General features: G+C 63.4%; 2 protein-coding genes across 2 annotated transcripts; one reads left to right on the top strand and one right to left on the bottom strand.

The window, feature by feature from the left end:
* Window positions 1-4003: 4003 nt before the first annotated feature.
* On the bottom strand, window positions 4004-7361 carry ARF5 (ARF GTPase 5; the record flags this gene model as incomplete). Its single annotated transcript, XM_082014446.1, has 6 exons — window positions 4004-4090; window positions 4222-4347; window positions 5113-5184; window positions 5575-5684; window positions 7114-7194; window positions 7295-7361. 6 exons carry the CDS (start codon window positions 7359-7361, stop codon window positions 4004-4006), a joined length of 543 nt encoding a protein of 180 aa, XP_081870572.1.
* A 1470-nt stretch (window positions 7362-8831) lies between these two features.
* Window positions 8832-12540, top strand: GCC1 (GRIP and coiled-coil domain containing 1; the record flags this gene model as incomplete). Its single annotated transcript, XM_082014204.1, has 2 exons — window positions 8832-9878; window positions 11236-12540. The coding sequence occupies 2 exons, from the start codon at window positions 8832-8834 to the stop codon at window positions 12538-12540; spliced, it is 2352 nt and encodes a 783-aa protein (XP_081870330.1).
* Between the last annotated feature and the right edge of the window lie 14209 nt (window positions 12541-26749).

Below are 26749 nucleotides of genomic sequence, written 5' to 3'. Positions count from 1 at the left end.
TGACGCTGGGAAAAGCTAATTAATCGCGTGTGAGGAGGGATGGTCCGTGCCCACGCTCCCACCCACGCTGCCGCGAGCGCCGGTGCACGACACGGTCGCAGCAGGCACCCGTGGGGGTGCTGGGTGCTTCTGCCCATCTCTGCCCAGCCGTCGGGGCAGCGCGGGTGAGCAGAGCCAAGCAGGCGCTGCTCGGCCTCCCCACGCGTCTCTCCCCACGCATCTCTCCCCACGGCAGCCAGAGCGGCCCCCCCGACTCCCTCTCCCCCGCAGAGCCCCCGGTTCAACGCCTCTGCTCCGGGTGCCGGGGTGCGGCTCGGCGGGGGATGCGCGGGAGGATGCGGAGCCGCGGGGGCGGCAGCGCGGGACCCCGGCTGGGGACCTCTTCTCCTGCCTGCCGGGCTCACGCTGCGTCCCTGCCGCGGCACCACGAATCACCGGCTCCTGGGCCGGGGCTGTTGGAAATGGGGGACCCCCCGCTGCTAATTGGGGGCTTTTCCTGGCACCTCCGGAGAAACATCTAGCCCGGAGGGAGCTCTCCTAGCCAGAAAGCTGGGGAGCCTCCGGAGCCGGGGAACAGGGGCTGTGCAGGGTGGGCAAGCAGGACAAAACTCGCCGTGGCTGTTGTGCCCTCCCCGGCGGTTGCCCGTAGCCACTGGCGAGCCCCCAAGCCGCAGTATCGCTTGAGCTCGTCCCAGCATTGGGACGGGACGTCGGTGGGCAGGACGGCACGGCACAGCCGGCCCGGATCCCACGCTGCTCCCTCCACCCTGACCCTAGACCCCGCAGAGCCAAAAGGTCCCAGCCACGGGACCCTCGCTCCCCCAGGACGTCGGGCTCCAGCTTAGTTTGTGCCTTTTTAAGGAAGGAAAAAATAATTTCTGTAAGAGAAAAATGTTCCATGGGTTTTGCTAAGTAAAAAAAACACCCCAGGAGCATGCAGCTGCGTTATCCCGATTGTTCAGTCCTGAAAAAATCTTCGGCCCGAGGACACCACTGACGGCTTTTGCTCGCCTGCACCCACGACACAGCGGCTGCACCAGCCCCAGCTCCGTCTTGGCCGTATGTCTGTCCAGAGCTGAGCTGCAGCAGCATCCTGGGCCCAGGGCAGCACGCTGCCTGTTGCAGAGAAGCGGGCTGAGATCTGCCAAACTCGTGGCACGTATTACTGACCAGCTTACGGGGAAAGCCTTACGGGCACGGGGAATGTCCCCGTTCTCCATCGCCTGAGCGGACTCGTAAGACGGAGGTGAGCCAGGATGCCGCGGGCCACCCCAAGCTCCCGGCACCGTGGGGCTGCAGCTCTGCCGGGCGGCAACCTCTGCCCGTGTGCCGCAGCCTGTGCGATGCCATCGGCTGCCGAGCACCCGGCACCACCGGGGCGGCAAACAGCCGCCACGGCCCCAGGCAGCTCCACGACATGCATGGAGCCCACGGCAGTGGGATTTCAGCCCCGCTCAGCCCCGGGGACAGCGATGGGGGCGGGACGGGTGGCATTGCCGCCGTAGCAGCAGACCAGGACGGTGCACAGACGCCAGCACCGTGCGCCGGCCGGGTGGCACGAGGCTGCAGCACGCCTGCACGAGTGCAGGACCTCCAAACGCTCCGCGGCAGCTCCGGAGGAGCCTTTTCCTCCCAGAAACAGGGAGCGACTCGGCCGGCTTTGCGTGTGTTTTTCAGGGGGTGCAGGAGGCCGGCTGCTGCCCGAAATGCTGTGGGGTGCTGGGAGCCTGCAGGGACCCAGCCCTCGGGGTGCGCGTCCACGGGGAGGGGGTGCAGGGCAGGACCCCCCAGCCCTCCAGCAGCTCACACAAAGGCTCTGTCCTGCAGAGAGCCCTCGCCGGCAGCCGCAGCATGGTGGGGAGCTCCGTCCCTGCCTCGGGGTGCAGCCGGGGCATTCGCCCCCCCTCACCCTCTGCTGTGACGCTGTGCGATGCCCGGGGCCGAGGCAAGTTTTGCAAACCCCTCCTGGAGAAGCAAGCGAGCAAGAAGCTCTCCTGCCTGCTCTCCTGCCTGCTCTCCTGCCTGCTCTCCTGCCTCCGGGCTCCGGCGGCACCGACAGCGCTGAGCGGATCAGGGAGCTCAGCGCGGCCAAGGGGATGTGTCCTGGCCCTGCTGCCGGGGAGGGGACTCCGGCACAGCCGGACACCCGCCAGTGGCCGGGGCCGTGGGGAACCGGCAGGGCTGGAAGCCGCCGGGGCAGAGCGGGCAGCAAACCGGCAGGGCTGCAGAATGCATCGCAGCACGTGCGCTCCCGGGCTGCCGGCTCGGAGGTGGCGGTGGTCAGGTGCCAAAGGGACGCCCCACGGCCTTCCAGCGGGCGTTTTCAGGGCGCTTCGTCTCAGCCTGAGGGTGACGGCCAGGCCAGGCTGGAGGAACTGGTGCTAAATGGGGCATTAAATGATTTGCAGCGAGTGGCTGTCCTTTTGTTGCCCAGCTCTGCGGGAGCAGCGGGGCTCTGGCTCGCCGACGCACCACGCTGCTGGGCGCGGGGGGGCTGCGCGTGTTGGACGTAGAGCCGAGTCCCCCCCGGCTGCTGCTCTGGGCTGTCCCCAAGGATGGGGGGGACACAGCTGTCCCCAGCGCCAGCAGCATCATGCACGACCCAGGGGAGGGGGCCTGGCACCAGGAGCTGCCGGGCATGGGTGATCCAACATCGCTGTGAAACGTCACCCACCCTGCAGGGATTAACCGTCCCCCAGCAGCCGTGGCAGCGAGCGAAGGCACCAGCGTCACCTTGTCCTCTGCTGCAAAGCGGCTTCTGGGGCTTGAGGCTGCTGCAGTTGTGGGGAGGCCGTTTCTCAGCCGAACAGCCCAGCGGGTGATGCGCTACCGGCTGGGGTACGGCTTCTCCCGGTCCGTTCCCAGTCCCACCCGAGCCATCGCGGCGGGAGAGCCCGCGCACGGCTCAGCCTCGTGCAGGGAGACCCCCGCAAGCAGGCGTGGCACCGCTGCTGCCCGGCCCCACGGGTGCTCCGGCCCGGCCCCACGGGTGCTCCGGCCCTGCCCGCTGCCTCGCGCCAGCCAGCCTCCGGCTTTTTGGGGGCAGCGCCCGGGACCAGTCTGCTCCCCCTTCTCCTAGTGCCCGCCGCTCGGCCCCGCGCTGCCGGAACACGGCCGCCGTCGGGCTGCCGAACACTTGGCTTTGCCCGGTCCCACTAATTACAACCCAATTAGCACTCCTGCAGCATGCTGCCTGAGCCCCGCAGGGCTCTGCCCGGCATGGCCCCCGCCGCCGGGGCCGGCAGCCAGCACCCTGTGGAGGCAGCACCGACCCCGACAGCACCCCGAGGCGGCTATAAAACAGGTCAGACCCCCTCTGCCAGGGTCAGACCCCCTCCTGGCACCAGGGGACGAGGAAACGAGCTTACAAACGCGGCTCGGAGCCTCTGCCCACCTCCTCTGCGTCCCAGCGCAGCGCACGCAGCGCTTCATTAGGGCCCAAACCCCCGTGCCCAGGGAGGCTGCGGGGAGCGGGGCTCTCAGGTGGCACCCGCAGCCAGGCAGGAGTGCGCCGGGCACAGGGTACGAAGTGGTGGGTTTAATTACTCGATAGACAACAGCACGTTACGCAGCCATACACCGCCTCCCCGAGAGAAAGAGAACTAGAAAGTTTATCGAAGGATAAAAAGGAGGATCCTTCCCGTCCCGCAGCGGCGGCTGCCTCCCAGCCCCGCTCAGCCCCCACCGCCGCCTCTGGGCGAGGAGCGGGGACACCTGGGGACATGCCACCCCGGCAGGTCCGGGCAAGCTCCGGCAGACGGCACATGCAGGTGGGGAGGGCGGCTAGCACGCAGCGCTGCCGGGGCGAAGGCAGGAGACCGCAAAGTGGAGCTGCCCGAAGAGTCCTTGAGGTTCAAGTCCTACCAGATAAACACACAGAGACGAGGCCACCCTGGGGAGAAAGGAAAAACATCCCCCTCCCAGATAAAACAAAGAAAACCGAACAAAACAGCAGTTGGAAGAGACGTCCCCAGCTCATCCGGCCCCGGTGCCGCCAGCCCAGCTAGCGCTTGGAGAGCTCGTGCGAGAGCCAGTCCAGCCCGTCGTAGAGCCCCGTGCCCTGCGTCGCACACGTCGCCTGCACGTACCACTGCAAAACAGAGGGAGACAGAGAAAAGGGCTTCGGGCTCTGCCAGTTGCCAGCCCGGTGCACCCCAGGAGCAGCCCCGCAGCCCCACGGGTCCCTCCCGCAGGGACGGGGACGGCACCCCGGCCACTCACGGTCCTGCTGCGCAGCGTCTGCAGCCCCAGCTTGTCGGTCAGCTCGCTCACCGCCATGGCGTTGGGCATGTCCTGCTTGTTGGCAAACACCAGCAAGACGGCATCCCGCAGCTCGTCCTCCTGCAGCTGCAGAGAGAGCGGGGACGGCTGAGCCGGGCGCTGCCGGAGCGCGGCTCTTGGTGAGCTGTCGGTGAGCCTCCGCAGCGTCGGCACCCCGGCGAGCAAGACCCGGCTTGGACAGACCCAACGAGGCAGGAGGGCTCTCCAGCTCCTCCGCTCACCTCCAGAGTCTTGCTGCCCTCACTGCTGCCCGGAGGTCTCGGTGGCATCGGGATGCTCTTCCAGGAGCAGAGGGGCTCCAGGGACAGGGGGGCACAGCCACCACCATGGGGACAGTGCAAGAGAGTGGGCACGATGCTCTCCAAACAGCGGCGAGCAGGCAGCGGGCATCTGCCCACCCCTTCTCCCCGCTCTCAGGCTGTGGCATGCTCCGCTCTGCGCCAGCTTCTCTCCCCAGGGATGCTCTGCCCCCCCCGGCAGCCGCACTGGGGAGTAAATGACCCCCCCCTCGCAGGCTGGCTTTGGGACGATGTATCAGTGCTGCCTGCTCTCCCCGTGGGCCCTGGGTGCTCGGCTAGCAAAGCCCTGACTAAGTAAAACCTAGAATCACGTTTTCTCGGCCATTTTTCTTCCTTGCAATCGCTCCTGATCCCTGCAGGTCCAGCCTCTGCCTGGCGGACACGTCCCTGGCACGACCCCAAGCCCGTCGCGGGCAGAGCAGAGCCAGGTCTCATCTCGCACCCACCCAGGCGTTGCTGCGGAGCGGGGCGAGCAGGAGGAAGGCTGGGGGATGCCCACCTCCCCGCCAGCCCACCTCCCCCCATCACTCACCATCTTCTGCAGCTCGTCGGCAGACTCCTGCACTCGCTCTCGGTCGTTGCTGTCCACCACGAAGATGAGACCCTGCGGGAGAAGCCAGGCTGGAGCAGGCAGCTTGCGTGGAGAAGAGGGGGACATCCCAGGTGGGCTGCAGGCACCCCCAACCAAGGGGGAGAGTGTCCCTGCTGCCCTCCTGGACCCCCCCGTGCACCCCCTGCAGAGCCAGAGCACCCCAGGGATGGCATTGCTCCTCTGCCGGACCCCTCTGCCTCGCTCCTCTCCGACGAGGTGATGGGGCAAACACCCACGTGCCGTCCCAGCGCTCCCGGCGGGGCCACCGCACCGGGGACCAGGATGCGCTCCTGCCACCACCCGCACACCCAGTTCGGGCAGGATCAGGCCACAAGCCCCGGGGAAGCCCGGGCCAGCCCCGCTGCAGCTGATGAAGTTTATCCCTGCCCTGACTCGGTGTACCTGTGTGTTTTGGAAGTAGTGCCTCCAGAGGGGTCGGATTTTGTCCTGGCCGCCCACGTCCCAGACGGTGAAGCAAATGTTCTTGTACTCCACCGTCTCCACGTTGAACCCTGAGGGGGGGCAGGAGGGGCATGGGGAGAGGGTGCCCACTGCCCCTGGGTGCGGCTGAGGGGAGCCTGGCTCCGTCTTCTTTACTCCTCCGTGAGGGATTTACACACATGGGCGAGAGTCCCCTGAGCCACCTCTTCTCCAGGCTGGGCAGCCCCAGCTCTCCCAGCCTGTTCTCATACGAGAGGTGCTCCAGTCCCTCCATCATCGCCGTGGCCCTGCACTGGACTCACTCCAGTACGTCCCCGTCTCTTGGGCACCAGGGAGCCCAGCGCCAGACTCAGCACCCCCAGGTGCCTCAGCAGAGCTGAGCAGAGGGGCAGGAGCTCCTCTCCCGACCCACTGTTGGTGCTCTGCACAGCGCAACCCCAGGGGCTGGTGGCCCCAAGCCACAAGGGCACGTGCCCGGTGCTTGCTCAGGTTGCTTCCCACCAGGACTGCCAGGACCTTCTCCCCAAAGCTGCTCTCCAGCAGGTACCAGGGCCTGGGGATGTTCCTCCCCAGGGGCAGGACTTGGCATTCCCCTGGCTGAACTCCATGAGGTTCCTCTGCCCATTTCCCCAGCGTGCCCAGATCCCGCTGGACGGCAGCACGACCTTCTGGTGTAAAACCACTCCTCCTAGCTCGGGACCACCCGCAAGCCCGCCGAGGGTGCTCTCTCCCCATCACCCAGGCCACTGATGAAGATGTTCAGCAGCACTGGCCAGCCCGGTACGCCACGGGTGACCAGCCTGTTCCCAATCCGCCTCCCTCGGCTTGTGGGAGATGCTACGGGAGGCGGTGCTGAGTGCCCCACTGAAGGCTTTGCACCCAGATCTGGCAGGACAGCAGCCTGCCTTGTCTGCCCTGCCTGCGCCGCTCAGGCAGACTGGGCCCGCATGGGCTGAGCGACCTCCTGCCCACGAAAACACCTTTGCACTCTCCAGATGGAGCCAGACCACGCCGGCGTCACAGCTCTGGCTCCGGCTCTGTGTCCATCACCGCGGGGCAGGCGGAGGGCAGCAAACCGGGGCGACGCATTCGGGTTTGCCCCCGCTGTGCTGCGCAGGTCGGGGCAGGTGGTCTGTGCCGATGCCCGTGCCAGGGACCGCAACAGGTATTTTGGGGTGCAAGCCAGGCTGCCCACCGGGCACCACCCGCGCCCATGCCCCAGCACCCAGACAGGCACGGGAGAACGGAAGGGTGATGGCTGGGCGGACGGGGCACCGGGGTGTCATGTGGCGCATCTCGCCCCACACGGCCTCCAGCCCATCGGGGTGCACAGGGCTCGGCCCGGGGGACCCACGGGAGAGCGGTACCCGGGTGGGCAGCATGGCCTGTGGCATGTGACAGGGGGGACTCTGCCCGGGGTCGGCTGTCAGAGGCAGGGCGGGGGGCCCTCCCCAGTACCCGGTGCTCGATGGGGGCCCTGCCCGGTGCCAGGGCACTCACCGATGGTGGGGATGGTGGTGACGATCTCGCCCAGTTTCAGCTTGTAGAGGATGGTAGTCTTGCCGGCGGCGTCCAGCCCCACTGCAACGAGGAGGCAGCGTCACCGGCGCCGGTAACCGGTACGTGCCCCGGCCCCATCCCCATCCCCCGCCCGGCCCTGCTCCGCCGCCCCCGCGCTCACCCATCAGGATCCGCATCTGCTTCTTGCCGAAGATGCGGGAGAAGATGGCGGAGACCGTGAGGCCCATGGCGGCGGCGGGAGGGACGGGACGGGACGGGACGGGACGGGACGGCCGCACTGCCACCCCGCTGCCTCCGCGCCCCGCCGCGCCGCAGGCCCCGCCCCGCCTACCGGGCCCCGCCCCCCGCACCGGGCCCCGCCCCCTACGGCACAACCCTGATCCCTGGCCCCGCCCCATCGCTGCTAGCCCCGCCTCCTCGGCCGCACCCCCCTACCCGCGGGCCTGCAGCCCTGTCCGTGCCCCGCGGAGGCGCATGCGCAGTGCGCGCCGGCGGCGGGAGGCTGTCCGGCGGAAGTGGCGCGCGGCGCTCTGCGCCTGCGCAGCGGGTGCCGGCCCGGAGGTAAGGCCCGGCTCCGCGGAGCCCCGGCGGCTCCCCCGCCGCTCCCCGGTCACCTGTGATTCCTCCACGGGCTGCCCCAGCCCCTCCGCCACCGTCCCGCGGCCTCCCCTGCCCCGCCGGCCTCTCCGCCGCTGCCCAAAAGCCTCTTCTGCCCCACGGCCCATCAGCCCCGCGTGCCCCCCGTGCCCCTCCGCCACGGCCCCACAGTCTCGCCTGCCCCCCACGGCCCCTCTGCTCCGGCCCCACGGCCCCTCTGCCACCGCACCGCAGCCGCCCTGCCTCAGCGGCTGCCCCCAGTCCCCCCCCCCTCGCATCTGGGCCCCCCTCCCCCGCCCCGAACCCCACCCGCCCAAACTCCCCTCCCGTGACTTCTCCGGCCGCTGGTGCTGACACCACACCCCGGCGTGGCAGGTCCCCTGCAGTGGAACACCCCCCCCGCCATGGCCTTCTGCCACGGGGACCCCCGAGAGCTGGGCCCCCCCGAGCTGGCAGCGGTGGGATGACTTTCACTGCGGGCGCTGTGCTGCGAGGGACAGGCTAAGGGGCTGTTTCTCCTGAAAAGCAAAAATCGAGGCGTTTATAGATGTAACCGCTCCACCGACCACCCTGGGGGGGAGCGGCTGCAGTGGCAGATACTGCCGTACGAGGCGTTAAAGCATTTTCTCTGGCAGAGAAGCTTGAGGCATCCGAGTCGTTTTGGTCGGGCACTGGCACAGGCTGCCCGGGGAGCTGGTGGAGTCACCGTCACTGGAAGTGTTCAAAAAGCATGTGGACGTGGCACTTCGGGACATGGTTTAGTGGGCGTGGGGGTGTTGGGTTGACGGTTGGACTTGATGATCTTAAAGGTCTTTTCCAACCTTAAGGATTCTGTGATTCTGTTCTACGGTTCTATAGCAGGAGCGTTCCCCTCGGAGCAGGGCCTGTGCGCTGAGCCCCGCAGCCCCTGGGGCACGCGGGCGCTTTGCAGCGTTCGGTGCCTGGTGCTGGATGCGTTCCAGAGTCGTTAACCGTGTGGCGTCCTGGGAGGGGTTCAGGATAGTGGACCTGCTTAGCTGCGTGTTCCTGCCGATGGCAGATCTGTCTTTGCTGCTCGTTTAGCCTTTGTGCTGTTTTTCTCCTTTCAGCTTGTGTGAATCATGGAGAAGTTTGGCATGAACTTTGGAGGTGGCCCGAGTAAAAAAGATCTTCTCGAGACTATTGAGTCGCAGAAGAAGCAGCTTCTTCAGTACCAGGTTCGGCTGAAGGATGTCGTCAGAGCCTACAAGAGCCTACTCAAAGAGAAGGAAGCCTTGGAGGCCAGCTTGAAAGTATTGTCCGTGTCTCATGAGGCAGATATTGGCTTGAGCGGTGCTCAGCCTGCGTCTGTGGCTAGCTCCAGCTCCTCCTTTGCTGATTCTGCTGATGACAGGAGCTCTGTTCACAGCGAAGATAGCATGGGGACAGCTACCAGTGCAGACACTGCTGCCAGTCTGGCCAGTACCAAGGGTGAACCAGGGCCTGAGGATGATAAGCCTGCGGTTGCCGCTTCATCTCTTAAATCAGAAGAGACGAGTGGTTCAGAGAGTGGTGTCAGCACGAGCAGCGGGGATGTGTCATCTGCTGCTATTGAGGCTGATAAAAGAGTGCTCCAGCTGAAGACCCAGTTGGCCACCTTGACCAGCGCTCTGTCAACAGTCACGCAGGAGAAGTCCCGCATGGAAGCCTCCTACCAAGCAGACAAGAGGAAGATGAAGCAGGACCTGGATGACGCCATTAAGAAAGCAGAGGATGAGACCAAGAAGTTGGAGACAGAACTGAAGTCTGCCCAGGAACAGCTAGCTGAGACCAAAGCCCGTCTGATCACGCAGCAGCACGACCGAGCCCAAGAACAGGGTGACCACGCTGTTATGCTGCGAGAGCTACAGAAGCTGCTGCAGAGTGAGAGGACTTTGCGCCAGGATGCAGAGCTGAAGCTGGAGGAGACCAGGGAGGTGCTGGCCGGGAGGGCGTGCATGGCTGACCGTGCGGAGGGGTATGAGCTGCAGATCAAGCAGCTGAGCCAGGAGGTGGAAGACCTGAAGAGGGAGCTGAAAGCTGTTCAGGAGGAGAACAACAAGCCAGACCCCCGGATACAGGATCTGCAGGAGGAGATGGCCAGCCTTAAGAACCACTTCCAAATGCAGCTGCTGCAAGAGATGAGGAAGGTAATTCCCTGTTGGGGCCCTGGATGTATCAGGAGCCATTGGGGCAGGGTTTGAGGCTGGAGGAGCACAAATTCCCCTTCCCAGTCCTGCAGAGTCCAAGAGGTTTGAAATGACTGAGAGCATCATGGCTTTGATGGGGTGATGGTCCCTGAGGAAGATAAAAGCTGTTTGTGATACAGTGTATCACAAAAAAAAGCTGTTTGTGATATGGTCATTAAGCAGGGGGTGGTGACCATTGGATTTGGGAGCAACCCTTGAGGTGATTACATGGTGGCTGTCCTCCACAGTGTCATTTAGTCCTGAACACGTTACCGCCTGGTGAGACAGTGGCTGGGCTTGGGAGGAGACACCTCTCCTCTGGCCCACTACAGCCATGAGCGTGGTCTTGTCTCGTGAAGTATGTAAGTGCAGTGCAAGGTACAATTACAGGAGCTCACCCTCTGACTAACCTTCAGTGAAGCTCAGAGTGCTCGAGGGAAAGAAGAAAGGTAAATACTGGAGAAAAGCCCTAGCCTGTGTGCGTGTGGGGGGAGAGCGAGGGCTAGAAAGGGGGATGTGGTGGAAAAGAGGAACCTGCGTAACTGCGGGTTGTGGGGCAATGTGCTTGGGGGCTGGCATCAGGGGCTTGGCGCCAGTAACCGAATTTGCGTGTGGAAACACTCTGCAATGGGATCTTCCTCATCTCCTTGCAGTCTGGAACAAGTTTTCTTCTTTCTAATCTGAAGCATCAGGCTGATTTAACACAATTCTTCCTTTTTCTGGAAGTGGTCTCTAACAGCTTGTCTCTGACAGAGGTGAAGGTGACCTGACCCTGGCTGTGTTTTAGTTCACAGGGGTGGTTGTCAAGTGCTGCCATCGTCCAGGGTACTTATTAGTCAGGCGGATCCCAAGAGCTGTAAAAACTGTGAACGCCAGGTGTTTGCTGTATTTAGTCAGAAACCACTGAATTATATTAATATCGGTGCAACAAAGCATAGCATTTAAGTAAATTGCAGTTAGATGTATGAAGGCTTTAGAGCACGCACATGTTTTAAAAAAAAAATCCTGTAGCAGATTGTGATGTGAGTTTATTGCTTCCCCCCACACACACCCCTACAACAATGCGGATAAAGCCGGTAACAGGACCTCTGCGGAGCAGGGAACAAAAGCAAATATGCTTTTAGTTTATTTTATGACAAAATAAACAAATATCCAAAAAGGCAAGTCAGTGTGGTGGCTCATAAAAGATTCTAGGGGAGAGGATGGCCCTGCACTTGTTTGGAGTTCAGCAGAGCAGAATTAAGCCCTCGTGTAAACCGCAGACCTCCTGCCCAGGGTGTTGAGCTAATCTAACCCTCCCGTGTCTCTCCGCTCTCAGGCTGCACAGGCAGAGGAGCAGCTCCGCCAGCACGCCCAGATGGAGGAGCGGCGAGTGGCCGACTTGGAGGGCCAAGTCTCCGAAGTGTCAGAACTACTTGGCACTTACGAAAAAGCCAAGCAGAAAGACCAAGCGGTCATTCAGAAGCTAAAGGACCGCATCGTACAGTTGGACCTGGAGAACAAAACCCTGGCCATCGCCGCCTCCAGCCGATCCCCTGTTGATATTCACGTAGAAGAAGCCAATCTTGATGTTAATGTTCTAAAGGATAAAATGGAGAAGCTGAAGAAGCTCTTGCAGGCAGCCGCTAAGAAGAGTCAGCCCGCTCTGGACATTGAGAAGCTGTGTGAGCTGGAGCTGCCGAAGGGCACTGAGGCTGCGGATGGTGAGAAGGCCACTGCTTTGTACTACCAGCAGGAGCTGAAGCAGCTGAAGGAAGAGTTTGAAAGGTACAAGATGAGGGCGCAAGTGGTTCTCAAGAACAAGTCGGCCAAAGATGGCAATCTGGCTAAAGAGCTGGAGGAAGCTCAAGAGCAGCTGGCTGACCTGAAAGAGAAATACATTGTGCTTCAGCTGTCCTCTGATGAAATGGAGAAGCAGCACCAGCAAGACATGGAAGCCAAGAAGCAAGAGTTGTCCCAGCTGCAGCAAATTCATAGGCAGGAATTAGAGCGATGCCAGCTGGACTACAGGGAACGGGCGCTGAAGCTGGAGGAGGAGATGCACAAACAGCGGGACCGAGCACTGGCGGTGCTGGCAGAAAAGGACCAAGAGCTGGAGCAGCTGAGGTCCGTCACGTTGCCTTACGGGCTTCAAGGATCCAAAAACTACCTGGCATCAGGGACTGATGTTACTAGCAGTGACTCACCAGGTGACGATGCCTCAGAGATTCTCCCCCAGGCTTTTCATCTCTCCGCCACCAGCGAGCCCACCTTCTTCTTGTACGCAGAGCAGCTGGCTCGCAAAGAAGTGGAAATTGTAGCGCTGAGGAAGCAGAAGCACAAGCTGGAAATGCAAGTTCACCAGCTCCAGGAGAAAATCCTGGCTAAGGAGGAGAAGCACCGGGAAGAGGTATCCGCACTTCAAAGCGAAATCGAGAAGAACTTCAGAGATAAGAGCAGAGAGGGAGCTAACCTGGAATACCTCAAGAACATTGTCTATAGATTCCTGACGCTGCCGGATTCTCTCGGTCGCCAGCAGACGCTGACTGCCATATTGACTATTCTGCATTTCAGCCCAGAAGAAAAGCAAGCTATCACAAAACAGTCGGCTTACAGCAGCTGGTGGCTCTCTGGGAAGAGATGAGGTGGTAGCTTTTATTCCTAACTGCTTTCGCGTAGTAACGTGTTTCTGATTATTAACTAAGACCACTTCACTTGTGGTGTAACCTCTTTCCAACTGTGCGATGGAGCAGGGAGCTTTCTGCAAAGAGTTTGGCTTAAATTAGTGCTCTGGGCACTAATTTAAAGTAGGATTGTGCCAACTATTCCAGTAGGATCACAGTACTCTTGTTCTCTAGTGTGAGAATTTGCTCTGAGTTGGAACTTGAGTTAAAAAAACAACAACAAAAAAGATACTGATGCTTTTTTAAACGGAATTTAAAAAAATCCCTGCCTGTCAGGCGTAGGGTGAGGAGCTCTGTTAGGGTGTAACTTGCTTGTATCTTCAAACACCGGACAGACTTGTGACTCGAAAGATTTAAAGGCCAGGAGGGAAGCATGGTGCTAAAATAACATAAGACAACGAGCTGAAAGCCTGCAAGAAGGGTGAGTCTTAACTACCAGCATCAACCAAATGCAGAAAATCTCGAGCAATTTCTCCAGAGGTTTTTTTTACCTAGAGCCAAATTTATACCAGCGGCTAGAGCAGCTCCTCGCAGCACGGGGGAGCAGCCGGTGGCACAGCGTGTTCCGGTGTGCTCTCGTTACTGACCAGGGATTCTCTCTGCAGTTACCGGTGTTCCCCAGGGAGGAGGAAGGATGTCCGAAGCACTTAACGGCTCGAACCCGTGTAACTGCAGTGGTGCGAGCAGTGATTCCCCACCAGTGCCAAACCAGCAGGCGCTATGTAGCGGTTCTTTTAGAGCAGATGTCTGAGCTTTCTGACCCTGTTTGAGATGGGAACCGGGGTGTTGCAGACAGCGAACCGAGGGAAGGCTGAAATAGGCCCATCGACCCTTCAGCAGTCGTTTTCTGAGCGTTTGGCAGCTTTGGTGAAGTTTCAGATGTTCCGCGATGTTTTTGCAAGCAAGGCGTTGCTCCTGCTGGGATAGAAGCAGCGAGCAGCAGTGAGGAGCAGAAGATAGCTCTGCAAGAGAACTGTCTGACAAGAAGATAACTGTTCTGGGGGCAGCGTGTGCTGGGGGCTTGCAGCAAGCGCTGTGCGAGGATGAGGGTCTGGGCTGCCGCTGCGTAGACCTTGAGGCTCGCGCATAACTTCCTCGCGAATTGGTGAGCGTGGCAGGGAGGAAGCCAAAACGTTTTGAAACGCCTGCGGCTTTGGCGGACCGCTGTCAGGTCCCCGCTGGCATTCCTGCGTTTTGCAGTCGTGCTCCGGATCTGCCGGCTCCTGACGGCTGAGACCTGGAGCGACCGAGCCGAGGGCCCTGGCCCGGTGGGAAGGTGGCTGTAACAGGCGTTTTGTGAACAGCTGCAAGGCTAAAACCGGGGCGCGTGTTTTGAATATTAATGGACTGTGTGAGAAGGGTGAGGGCCGCGGGGAGCTGCGGCGTGCAGCTCTGAGCGTGCTGGGGGAGCTGCCTGCTCCTGCCCCCGGGCCGGGGAGGGCAGCCGGCAGGCTCGGTGCGAGACCAGCGCTGGCACAAGCAAACTCCTCTCTCCCCTGCTGCAGTAGGAACCTGACTTTCCTTTTGTTGCTTGAGCTCTGTGCTCACGTGCCTTGAGAGCTGACGGGCTGGAGAAGGGGAACATGCTGTTTCACCCGCAAAGCCCATGTTTTCACCGGTCAAAGGGCTAGGGCAGCGGCTGGCTTTGCTCTGTTCCCTTCCCTTCACCTTCGCTCTCTCCCCTGACGGGTTGATGGTTGAGACAGGGGAAGCAGGCGCCTGTCTGGAGGGACCGACTGAGTCCCCGGGATCTCCCCAGCTGAGCCCCTGGGTGCTGGGGCCACTAGAGGGCACCCACCGGTCGCCCAGTCCCCGGGGACAGACCCAGGGGTGCAGCGTCCCTCCCGCTGCAGCCACCCCGGCTCTGCCAGGGCCTGCTCCCCTGGGACAGGACCTGGCTCTGAAAAGCGACACACACGGAAAGCTGCAGGGTGCCACGAGAGGGCTCAGCCACCGCGGCCGAGCCTGGGTCCTGCCCGGTCCGCGTGGCCGGGGGGAATGCCGAGGGCAGCTCGTGTGGGGGCTTCGGGCTTGAGAGGTTCTGCAAGGTCAGCAGGGTGGGCTTCTCTGTCCAAAACGTGGTTTGCTGCAGTGAACTGCTCCTGAGGTCTGGGGCAGGGTGCCAATGCTTCCTGTAGCGAAGGTCGAGCAGGGTCGGGAGCAAAAAACCCGAGTGCGCCAGCTACTGTGTGTGCAGTGCTGCCGGTTGGCGTTGAGTGATCCGAAATGGGCAGGATCCGCTGCGAGGCCGGAAGAGCTGTGCTGGCTGGGTCTCCTGGGAGAGCGCCCATCAGGAAGTGTTTGTGCTGGTATTTAAATGGTCACTGCTCTCTGAAAACCAGGGAGGGACGTTTTGCTTCCAGAGATGTTGGGTGGTTGCCTGCAGCCCTGGGAACCGGCTACTCCTGGCTGTGCTTTTACTGACGCTTCTAGAGCTTTCTCATCCGCGTAGGCAAAATCTCACTTGAGTTTTGTTTTCATGCACCTGCTTTGTTTTTAATTAAAGCTTGGCTACTAAAGCAAAACTTCCCAGTCCCAGAGTACAGGGAAGGTGTTTGTAAACACTCTAAACACTTGTTTTAACAATCCCCAGGCCTCTCGCAAGTCCTGGAGCCGAGTTAACCAACAGGTTGACTTAGCAGCTCTCGGTGCCGTGCTGCCCTCGGCGCACCGCGCAGCCCGGGCAGCTCTTCGGGAGGGAGCTGCTGCGCCCCAGGCAGCACCGGTGCCTGCGGCAGCTTGCGCCGGCTCAGCCGGGTTGATGAGCTGTCGCTGCTCCGGCCGGACGAGCCCCGCTGCTCAGCGCAGGTACGTGCTGCTTGCTCTTGAGTGCACGGTCTTTGCACGGCTTCAGCTTTGCCATGGCTGCCACTCTGTCACCCGAGCGTGCCTCAGCACATCGATGAGACCGGCACGGCATGCGCCATTTTCCTTGTGATGGAGGTGGGATGAGAGGCCGCAGGAGCCGAGCGGGGCTCCCCCACTGATGCACCCTTCCCCGCCTCGCAGCATCTCAGCACAGGGAGCCAGAGCCTGCGAGTGCCTCCGCAGTGCAAGCGCTGGGGATGCGCCAGGAGCTGTAGCAGCTGAGCAGGACGGAGTCCTTTCCCTGCTCGGTGCTGTGCCGGCGGTCCCTGTCCTGTCAGTGGCCAAGTTCCCTGGAGTCTGCTCCACAAATCCCACCTTGCTGAAGTCAAGGGCAGTGCTCTGGCTAATGCAAGCTCTGGCTAATGCAACTCTTGGTGCCAATTTCTCCTCAGAAAATCCTCAGGGAAAACATGCTCCAGGCAGAACCTGTGCCTGATGGAGGTCTTGGGAGGGGATGACAAAGCCAAGCAGTCAACAGTTCCTCGTGCTGGCACAGACATTGCCTCTGCGCAGAGGCCAGGCTGAAAGCACAGGCAGTTGGTCCCACGCAGGATCCACATGCTGCTCTGATGGAGGCAACCAGATAGAAATGGGAGAGTTTGCTCTGGGGAGTGCTTGGTCTTGGGCTCCTCGGCTTTGGAACGCTTCGCAACAAGAGGAGTGTTGGCTCAGCCAAGGGATCTGCTGAGAAGAGCCTGATCTCTGGTCCCTCTGAATCAAGTGGTGCCTCTGAAACCATGGGGATTGCTCAAAATCTTACCCTGCAGCAGCAGGAGCCATTCCCACAACGCCTGAGGGTGGTGATGCTTCCTCCTGCTTCGGCCTCGCTGTTCTGCCTTTGCCTCGTGCTCCTCTGGAAGAGCCTCTGCCCGGGGAGTGAAGTAACCTAGAACAGATCCCAAGTGGTGGTGGGCTTTGCAAGGCTTGTCAGATGCGGCAGGACCGGAGCACTGTGAGATGGCTCTTGCCCACCCGCAGGTCTGGGTTCCTCTGTGGTCCTGGGCAGGAAAAATGGGCAGCCAAGCTGGAGAGAGACTGGAGGTCGGGGCAGTGGCAGTGATGGTAAGGAGGGGAGCAAAGCGGGGTCCAGCTGTGACCGTGTGGAGCCGCTGCTCGGTGACCAGCAGGCTTTAAGGAGTGTTTCCTCACCTGATGGAGGAAAAAAGGAGCAGCTACAAAGGAGGCAGCTGGCGGCTGCGGGGGAACATCTCCAGGAGCTGCCAAAGCAAGCTCCTCTGCGTTGCTGTACACCTCGTTTCTCTGTTCCCCTCCAGCCCCTCTGCCTACTCCTTCTCCATCCCTCAGACCTTCCCCCACCTCCCTCCCTCTCTCCTCTCTTCAGTCAGCCGATACCTCTGAAATAAAAGTAAAGAAAACCCTGTCTGAAGTGTAACTCTGCTGAAGTGGTGAGCCGTGCGTGGGCTGGCTGCCGGCGCGTGCTTGCGCAGCACTTCGCTCCCAGCCTCCCTCGGCACGCTGCCGTGCTTTGCCGGCCTGCCGAGCCTCTCGCCCGCGGTGCTGGGGTCTGCCGGAGCCACCAGCCCTGGCTGCTGACCGCACAGCCCGGCCACGGTGTTCTCGTTCTCTGGTCTTGCAAAAACCGTGCTTGAAAGGATGTAAAAAACTAAATTTTTTGGCTTGTAGATTTGACCTATTCTTGCTGTTAGATCATTGGGAAGGTGGAGGTGGACGCGCGGCACCGTGGCGGGTATGAAACACCGTGGTCTGCCTTAGGGACAGTGTTAGGTGACAGCCTGTGGTGGACAGAGATGCTCTGTTCAAACATAAATTGTAGTAGAGAGAAGGTTGGGTTTTCTGGGTTTTGGTGAGTGAAAAACATTTTACAGTGGGTGGTTATTGCCAGGACCTGGTGGGTCTTGTCTGGGCCTGGACGGTACTGGGCATTGCTTGGCGCAGCGGGGTGTTTGCTGGCTTATCAGAAAACCCTTGATTTCAAAACTATCAAAAAATTATCAGAAAATTATCAAAACCCCTGATTTCCTGAGGTCCCTGTGAGTACGGGAATGCAAATGCTTCATCCCTGCACCTTCGGTCCTGGTTCCGTGCCTGGGAGCGGGTGCTGAGGAGTTTGACCCCGAGAACTGCCCAGGTCTCTGCCCCACGCCCCGCGAGGCTGCTGGGGCTCGGCGGGTCGGGGCAGGGGGTCTCGCTCTGCCCTCGGGGGTCTGACCCCCTTCTCTCGGGTGCTGCTGCGCCCTGGAAGCACCGTGCGAACAGCAGCGCGTTACCTTTGCTGGCGTCTGAGGAAAGCCCTTCCCTCTGCCTCCGAGGAGGCTTGCTGAGCTGCCCGGGATGCGGTGGTGCGGGCTGCGGCACTGCGAGCGGCGAGCGCGGCCCCGCTCCCTGGGGAGCCCGGCTCGGCTCGGCGTCACGCGAGCACCCTGTCCCCGCGCTGGCTGCGTTTTACCGGCGTTTCATGCGTCTCTGCACTCGGCTCCCGCCGAATGCAGCGCTCTCGATAAAGGTGCAGCCCGTTCCTTTGCACCACAGTCGAACCCCCTGTGCCGTCGGGCGCCTCGGCCGCGGTCGCCCTCCCCAGGGCGGCAGCAGCCTGTGGGGTGGCCGTCCCGGCTGCCACCTCTCCCCGCTCCAGCAGCCTTTCTGCTGCTCTCGGCAGCGTCCGTTGTGCACGTGTGGGCTTTCCCTCCCAGAGCTTCCTGCTGCAAGCAACCGGTGGGGCCGCGTCCTGCGAGGCACCTGCGCCGAGCCCTCCTGGCACCCCGGCCCTGCTCGTGCCCGGCCTCCTGGCGTTGGCAGAACGGCCCTCCCGCGGCACGCTGGCGTAATCTGCGGTCCCAGTGCTGGACGGGGCGCTGGTCTCTGGGGCTCACCTTGCACAGGCTTCCTCTGCCCCGCTGGGCCTTTTCCCGTGCCTCAGTTTCCCCGCTTAGCCGGGAGAAGCCGGCCGGCGCCTGTGGCCGCAGAGGTAGGGATGCCCGTCCCTGCCCGCGCGTGCTGGCTTGCAGCAGACGGCCAAGCAGCCGGGAGGTGCAGGGGATGGGGAAGGGCCGTGCTGGCGTCTGCGCCCGCCGTGCCCGCGGGGAGCTGCGCCTCCTCCTGCGTTCTCGCTCCCCAGTGGGCACGAGGGAGGCGCGAGGGAGGCTGCCGCGCGTTCGCCTGGGCCGCGAGCACGAGGGGCCGATCCCCTCCCTGCTCGCAGGGCTCGCACGTAGCCGCCCGCGCGTCTGTGGGGAAGCTCCTGCCGCCCCGGCTGGGCAGGTTCCTCCGGCTGCGCTGTGCGGGCAGAGCCGCGGCCGTGTCCCCGCGGGCGGGTGTGGAGCGCGCCCAGCCAGCAGCGGCTGCGGCAGCCGCTCCGGTGCCAGTCTCTCCAGCGCTGCCGGCTGCCGGCCCGTCCCCAGGCTGTGCCCGGTGGCGGAGAAGAGCTGGGAAGGCTCTCGGCTCGTGGGTCCCCCGCCATGGCGAACGAAGAGGAACAGCCGTCGGCTCTCTCGGATAACCAGGTAAAGGCATGTGGGAAACTCTCTGCAGAGCCCCGGGAAAGCCGCAGCCAAACGCTGCAGACCCTGTTCAGGCCTCCCCCGCGCGCCCTGGCCGAGGGGGCTTCCCTCACGCCGGAGATGGGGGGCAGCCGCTGTGGGGGTGCCACAAAAGGCGGCCACGGCTGCCAGCAAAGGGGTCCCAGCCGCCCGGCCCGGGGCTTTGCAGGCTTGTGCTCGCTGGGCCCTGAGCGGTGCTTCCCGGGGCGGCTGCTCCCGCTCCGCTGTCTCTGCGCAACTCACCGCGCCCTGGAAGTTGTCCGGCTCCGGCAGGTTCGCCGGATCCTCCGTGGCAGCCCCTGCCGCGCTGCCTGGGAGCCGCTCTCAGCAGCACGGCCCGGAGCGGGACACGGCTTCCCGCACTCCCCAGCCCGGGCGAGGGAAACCCAGGCGCTGCGGTGAGGGGAGCTCGGAAGGACACAGCGGGGAGACTCCCCCGTGCAGCCACCGCCGTGGGGCCTGTCCCGTGCAGCAGCGCCGCGGGGCTGGCAAGGAACCGGCCGCTGGCCCCTCCACTTTGCCCACCACCAGCGAAGGGCCCCGGCCCCTCGGGGGAGACGCCTTTTGTGCCTCGGCTCTGCCCGTTCCACAGTGACACGCGGGCACCGGCCGCCCGCCGCTGCTTCATCCGGGGGTGCCCGAGGGAGCGAGTCTGGCCGTGCCTGGGGCTCCGCGTCCTCCCGCGCCGGGGGGCAGCCGAGGCTCCGGCCGTGGCCCCACCACAGGACGCCCGAGCCCGCGCTCCTCTCAGTCTCTCTCCCTCAGGTCTTCGTGCTGACGTGCATCTACCTGCCGGCCTCGCTGCTGAGGTGGGTTCTGCCCCCGACCCTGCGGCCATGGCTGGGCCCAGCGGTGCTGGGGGGAGGCAGCAGCCATAGCCCTGCCTGCACGTGGCCTCTTCTCTTACCCGCACCCCACAGCCCACTCGGTCCCCGAAGCTGGGGCGTGGGGATCTGGCCTGGCACGACCCAGGTCTCTGCCCCGTCCCATTGCCTTTATAGGGAGGGGACCCCCCACACCCTCCCCATACCCGTGCCAGCCCCTGCCCATCTCAGGGGACACCGAGCACAGGATCCCCACTGGGACAGGCTCCGTGGGAAGCCACCGTGCCGGGGCACCAGCAGCTCTGCTCCACCGGGACATTAACCGCCAGCCCCATCTCTTCCAGCCTCCTGGGCAGCGGCTCGGTCCTCGCTGTCGCCTTCCGGCAGAGGCGATGCTGCCACATCCAGGTGAGTGCCTCTGGCTCCCAGGGGCACAGGGATGGGTTTTGGCCCCCGCTAAGCCCAAGGCAGAGCTGGGCCAGCACCGCTACTGCTGGGCTTAATGCACAGTGGGACTGGAGGGGGGCAGGAGATGCAGGACGCTCGCACCAGCCTCCCTGGAGAGCAGCCGGTCCCAGCTCTGCGCCGGGCCGGCCCAGGGAGGAACATGGCCACGGCAGCTCTGCAGAGCCAGGGAGAGGCTGCTGCCACTGGCGCGACGCTGCCAGCCAGAGCTAACGCTGTGTCCCGTCCCCCAGCTTCGCCCCCTTTTCCTCCTCGCCCTGGCAGATCTCCTGGCCGCCGCTGTGCTGCTGAGCACAGCCACCATCCAGCTGCTGCCAGCCCCGCTCTTCATCCCGGCGTACGCTGCCTGCCCCTACGGACTGATGCTGGCCACGGTAAGGGGCTCAGCTCGCACCACGGGGCTGGGCACCTCCTCCACCGCCGGGAGCAGCTGAGACACGTCTGCGGGCTGGAGTGTCCCCGGGGACGTCCCAGGGTGGGGAACTACTTCTACTGAGACATGGCTCCGGTTCCCCCTGTCGCTGTCCTGAGCCGCCCAGGCTGGTGCCCGTGGCCAGCGTTCCGCCCCAGCCCCCGTGAGGCGAGCGCCGCACCCCCCCGCAGCGTCCCTCTCGCCCCCGCCATGCCCTGCCGCCAGCTCTGGGATGGCGAAGCCGAATGCAGCCGCTCGCCTGCGCCAGCGCGAAGCAGAGCGCGGCTCTCCCCGGTGCAGACGCGCTCGCCCCTTCGTGCCCAAACTCACCCAGCGCCTGCGGCTCCACCGGCCGCCCTCTGCCCTGCCTGGTGCACGGAGCCTGCGGCAGGCAGTGCCACTTCCCTCCAGGCTCATCCCTCTGGTGATGGGACTTTGCTTCAACCACACACGGGGACAGGGACCAGGAGGGGCTCAGCGCCGCGGGGCCAGCTCTGCTCCACTTTGCACCTATCACCCTGCCCGGCTGCATAGTGCACAGGGCGACCATCACCGCGGTTGCAGGCCTGCTGACAGGACACGAGGGCAGAGCCCTGTTCCTGCCACCTAGAGCCCAGCGCGGGCAGATGGACCCGGGTGGTCAGTGCTGCCTGCAGCCGCCCGCCCCGGTAAAGCCACCGGCCAGGAAGAGGCCGCCCGGTCCCCTCGCCGGGGTGGGCACAGGGACAGCACGAGGGCATTTGCTCTTGGCACTGCGTCTCGGAGAGCTGCTCCCTTGTTGGGCAGCTGCTCCTGGCACAGCTCTGCTGGGGGGACCATGGGACGTTGGGGTGCGGAGCACGAGGAGGGAAGGGGGAAGGCGCCTTCGGGGCGCTGGGCGCAGCAGGAACTCGCTCTCCCTCTCCTCTCCCAGACCTTCTACGCGGTCTCGTTCCTGATGGTGGTTGTCTACGCGTACGAAGCCTACCGCACCGTCCACGGCTGGAGAGCCTGGCACATGGCAGCTCTGCAGGTTGGTGGCCCCCAGCCGCGCTGCAGCCGGGCATCGCCCTTCCGCACACAGCTGCTCCAGCCCTGTGAGGACCCGGGGCGCAGCGGAGGGATCCGAGGGCAGCCCCTTTCCCTGGGGCGTTACTGGCTTCCCCTGCACCCTGCGCCCTGGCAGAGCGGGGCTGGAGCCTCGAGCTGCTGCGAGACCTGCAGCCCCGGGTCACCGGCGCTTTCCTCCCCGCAGGAGAGGAGTGGGTGCCTGCAGAGCGCGTGGCGGGGGCTGCCCTACATCCTGGCCTGGTAGGTGCCAGCCGCCGGCCCTGGCCCCCTCTCCATGCCCAGCAGGGCTGCAGCACAGCGCGGGCCCTCCCGGCCCTGCCCGGGACGGGGCGGACACGCTCACCGCCGCGTCTCCCTGCAAGGCTGGTGCCGGCACTCACACTCCTGGGACAGCTGATCGCCCGCGGCACCTCCCTCACCGACATCGCGCCAAGACCCATCGAGCCCGTCGTGCCGGGGAAAGGCAACCGCTCCCACGAGACCTACAGCCTTTACTGCTCCAGGTACGCCGCCGTCCTGCCACCCTGCCCCCGAGGGGGGAGCCGGGGGTGGGCACTCCTCCCCCTTCCCAATGGGCTTGGGCACGCTGCAGCCCCTGCCAGGCGCGCAGGGGACACCTCGGGGTGCTGAAGGCTTTGGGGTGGGGGTTTAGGGGACCGCCACCAGCATCCTCTGTCCTTTCAGCTGCCTGCTCCTCATCCACTGTGCCCAGGATATCTGCTACAAGGTGAGCGCTGCCGGGTGCCCGTCCCTCCCACCGTGCCCTTTCCCGGCGGCCGACACCGCTGCCCAGCGCTGCCAGGGCGGGTGGGCTCAGAAGGACGCTGGGGGGGCAGCGGCTGTGCGGTCCGTGGGCAGATGCTGCCAGAGGGACGGGGCAGGGCTGTCCCCGCTCGAGCAGAGGCCGTGGGGCTTGTGGCACGGCTCAGCCCTGCCCCTGTGGAAGGAGCCGCTCGGGACAGAGCTGTCCCGTGGCCCCACTATTTCCCGTTGCCTCTCAGTACGTAGGCAGGAAGGACGTGGGCCTGGAGGGGAAAATCGTCTTCGTCTTGTACCTGCTGCTGGTGCTCAGCTGCTGCACGGTGAGCCAGCGGCACAGCGCGGCGCAGCGGGGCGGGCGCAGGGTCTGGCTGCAGCAGCCCGCGTGCCCTGGCTGACGCCGCTCCCCGCCACCCAGCTCCTGTACCGCAGGGTGAAGCTCTGGTGCCGGAGGAACGCCGCGGCGCCCTTGCTGACCCTGGAGAAGGACGGCTTTGCGGGCAGGAGCATCCGCAGCGTCAGCAAAGTCTCTCACTACTTCCAGCTGGTTTTCCTGCTCTGCTGGGCGCCAGGCAAGTCAGGGCGGGGATGCCCCACAGCTCCCGCAGCCCTGGCAGGCAAGAGCCGCCACAGCTCCTGCTCCAGCCCCTTTACTCCTGGGCTGAGACAGCACCCAGGTCCACGACAAGAGGCTTAGACCGAATAATTGCAAAGCGTCCGGGTGCCTGTAGGACCCCGTGGCTGGGTGGACCCGGAATCAGAGGCCAGCCAGCCCCGATCACCGCCGTTGAGCCTGACCGGCGGCTGGTTTAGCCGTTCATCTTAAAATGACAGGTTTTTCCAGCAGCTTTTCCTGAACGAGAGGGTGGATCGTGTTTGATGGACCTGCTTTTTAGCAGTATCTCGTCCCTTTGTGGGCCTGTTTATGCTCTCAGCCTTACGGAAACCTGTGGCAGTGAGTTCCCCAGGGTCCGTGGGCAGCGCGTTGGGAAGGACCTTGTTGTACACATACGTGCTTGTCCTATGTAGACCCCTGTGCCATGGGAAACAGGCTGAGACAGGGGAAAAGCGTTTGCCTTTTGGAGAGGGGAAACTCCAGGTGAAGCATTATCAGAGAGGGGAAGACCAAGGAGTGCCCTTTTGTCTTCCATCTGCAGCCTTCCTCCTCACCCTCGTCTCCTTCACCAGCATCAATCCTGCCTCGGTCTTTGTCCTCTACGTTGCTACAGTAAGTAAAAACCCATTTCCCGGGCTCCACAGCTGGGACATTTGTCCCCATCAGGCGTGTGAGTGGTGATGGGGTGGGGGACACACTGGGACGGGGGGGGCTGTGAGGGCTGTGCTGCCCCTGTGCCGCAGCGTTTGGGCCGTGGGGGAGCGGGAGCACAGTGGTCCCCGCTGAGCCTCCCCGGGCAGGGTCAGCTCTGCGGGTGCTGCCAGCCCGCGCTGGGACACCCGACCGGGTGCCACCGGGATGGACGCAGGGCAAAGGCTGCTGGTGGCAGCCCTGGTCCCAGCCCGGCGCTGCCGGGGCTCTTCCCCCTGGCTTGGTGGTTGGTGTTTCGCTCCTCAGCTCTTCCCAGATGCTTGCCGTGTTTTAGCTGACCACACCAAGAGAAAAGCCACCTCCTGTGTCCCTGCGTCACGCTGCCTGTGCACTCGCAGGGGCCGATCCCACGCGGCTCCTCTCCAGCGTGGAGAGGGCGATGGGGCTTGCAGTGCTCCTGCAGCGCAGGGCGGCCCCGGGGCAGGTAAAGGCAGCGCTCGCCGCTGCCCTCTCTCTCGCAGGCCCTGACCGTCTCCCTCCAGGGCTTCCTGCACAGTTTGGTCTACGGCTGGCTGAGGCAAAACTTCCGTCAGGAGGTGGTGGGACAGAGACCCTCCCTGCAGCACCGCCGGGGCCTCAAGGCTTTCTACGACGAGTCCCTGGGGGCTGTTCCCTAGGCTGCCACCTCATCCCGGCGCCTCCAGGCTGCCCGAAGCCTCGGCAGGGTTTGCAGGTCCCCGGCAGTTCCCCACAGCCCGTCCGTAGCCAGGCAGGATCTCGCTGGACTTGGCCCTTCATGCCTGCAAGGGCTCGAGCAAGGCGCGGGTTTCCGACAGCGGTGGGGGGCTGCAGTGGCTCTGCCCCAGCGGGAAGCCCACCTGTAGCCCCTCGCTGCTGGAGGCAGCCCGACCTCCCTCCGCCTGCACCGTGCAGGCAGCAAAGCCATGAGCGGTGGCTGCACAGGAGACGGACCCCGGGAGATGGAGGAGCTCTCTGGAAGAAGGATGCCCCTGTTCTGCACCACGAACGGCTCAGCTGTTGGCGGCAGCAGGGCTCTGCAGGCTCACGAGCAGTCAGGTGCTGTGGGAGGAGGCTGGTGGCACACAGACAATTAGGCAATCCCTAGAGCTTCCCGCAAACGAACATCAGCTGCGACTACCCCAGGGAAGGTGGTGGTTCTTTGTTTTGTTCGGTCTTGTTTCGGTGTTCGCTTTCTGCCAGAGAGCGATCCAAATTCCTCGGCAGGGCTCGGGAGAAGGTGCTTACAAATAAAGGCGTTACGGTTGAGGTGCTCCTGGGCTTCGCTGGACTTCAATAAGTAACGGAAAGAGGCGGCCAGCCAGGCGGCTCATGCCTCCTTCCTGCCTCGGGGCGGGTGTCCTGGCCAGGGCCATGTCAACGGAGATGAAGGAGCTGGGGATGATTCTGCCGGGCCCCAGCTTCCCCACCATCAAGTTAAGATCAGCCCAAATGCTTGCTCATACCTCGACTACTTCTGGGGCTGAGAGTGCTCAAGCACCATCACCCGTGCAAAGACAAACCCTGGGGGGTGTTGGTGGGGCCACGCTCACCCCCATCGCGCCATCAGCGAGCACAGACGGACGCGTGAAGAGCATCTGGAAACCTCCAGTCCAGGGAAAACAGCTCGGGGCAAGAGCCAGGGTGCCATCGAAAGCTGCTGAGGGATGGAGATGGTGCCGAGCTGGGCTCAAGCACTCATTCGCAGAGGGGTGCGACAGCCCCCGAGGGCTGTGGTGGGGTGACGGGGGACCCCGGGGGAGCTGCTGGTGGGAGCACGGGCCGACCAGGTGCTGACCGACCCATGCACCGACCCAGCTCCGCGAGCAGCCAGGGCTTCCTCCTGTGGGCACCACAAGCGCTTGTGGCACGACCCTCTCCCAGAGAGACAGTAATTAGGCTGAGGCTTGCTGGGAGACACAGGAACAAGCCCGGTGCTAGGGCCGCGGGGGAGGCAAAGGCTCTGCGAGTAGGCATGGGAGCAGAGCGGCGGAGGTGCACAGCAACGGAGTGGACAAGTTGGGTGGCCCTCGGATCCCACTCCGGCGATTCCCAGTGGAAAGGAAGGGCTGGACAAGAGTAAGGAGGTTGGGGAGTAGAAGAGAGGCAAGCCTCAGGACTACGAAAACAAGGATGACCCTCCCCATCTCTTCAGTGGTGGCAGTTTCTGTGAAAATGCTGTTGGACAAGCGTGGGGCAGGCCCACAGCCAGCGCTGCAGGTTGTGCACCGTCGGGGCACGCAGCGGCAGGGCCACAATTCCAGCCCACTGAAAGGGGAAGAGCCAAACCAGCACCTTCGGAGGGCATTAAAAGGAAGAGCAGCAGGCCAGGATGATAAAAAGCCAGAAATCAACCACCAGGTAGAAAGAGGTGAAGCGCCAGCATCTCTGGAGCACCAAAACCAGCCAAGGTCAAACCCATCCTTGAGGGGGCGGTGGCAGAGCTGGGGGGCAGAGAAAATTGTACACAACAGCAGCAACCAGCACACAAGAGCCAGGAGGACTCAACTGGGCACAAAGAGGGGGAGAAGACGGCAGCCTGAAGCGAACATGGACTCTGAGGTGCTCAGTAAGGGGACGTGTGTGCCCAAGCGGGCAGCGTTTGCTTTGCGGGTGCCTCGACCGAGCCGTGGGCAGGGCACGCACGGAGGGACGCGCAGCAGCGGGCGGACGCGAGCCGCCCTTTGCGGGGCCGGGCTCAGCGAACCCCACGGGGACGGCTGCCAAGGGGGACAGGAGCCCCTGCACAGATGTCTAATGGAGACTGAGAAACCACCACGCTGAGGGCCGTCAGCGACCATGCTCAACAGCACCTCTGCAGAGAAGCCCCTTTCCTAACCAGATAGATCTACTAAGACGCAAAAACAGGACACAGTTTGGCTTAATTTTTTTTTTTTAAACTAGTATTTTCTACTATACATTAATGCTTCGGTCCACCACAGTCACTGCAGAGCTATTGCACGGACGCACACACGAGCTCTATATACA

This window comes from Phaethon aethereus (assembly GCF_964289735.1).
Source record: "Phaethon aethereus genome assembly, chromosome: 1".
Taxonomy (NCBI): Eukaryota; Metazoa; Chordata; class Aves; order Phaethontiformes; family Phaethontidae; genus Phaethon; species Phaethon aethereus.
The sequence above is the reverse complement of the archived record's forward strand: the minus strand, read 5'-3'. Positions and strand labels throughout refer to the sequence as shown.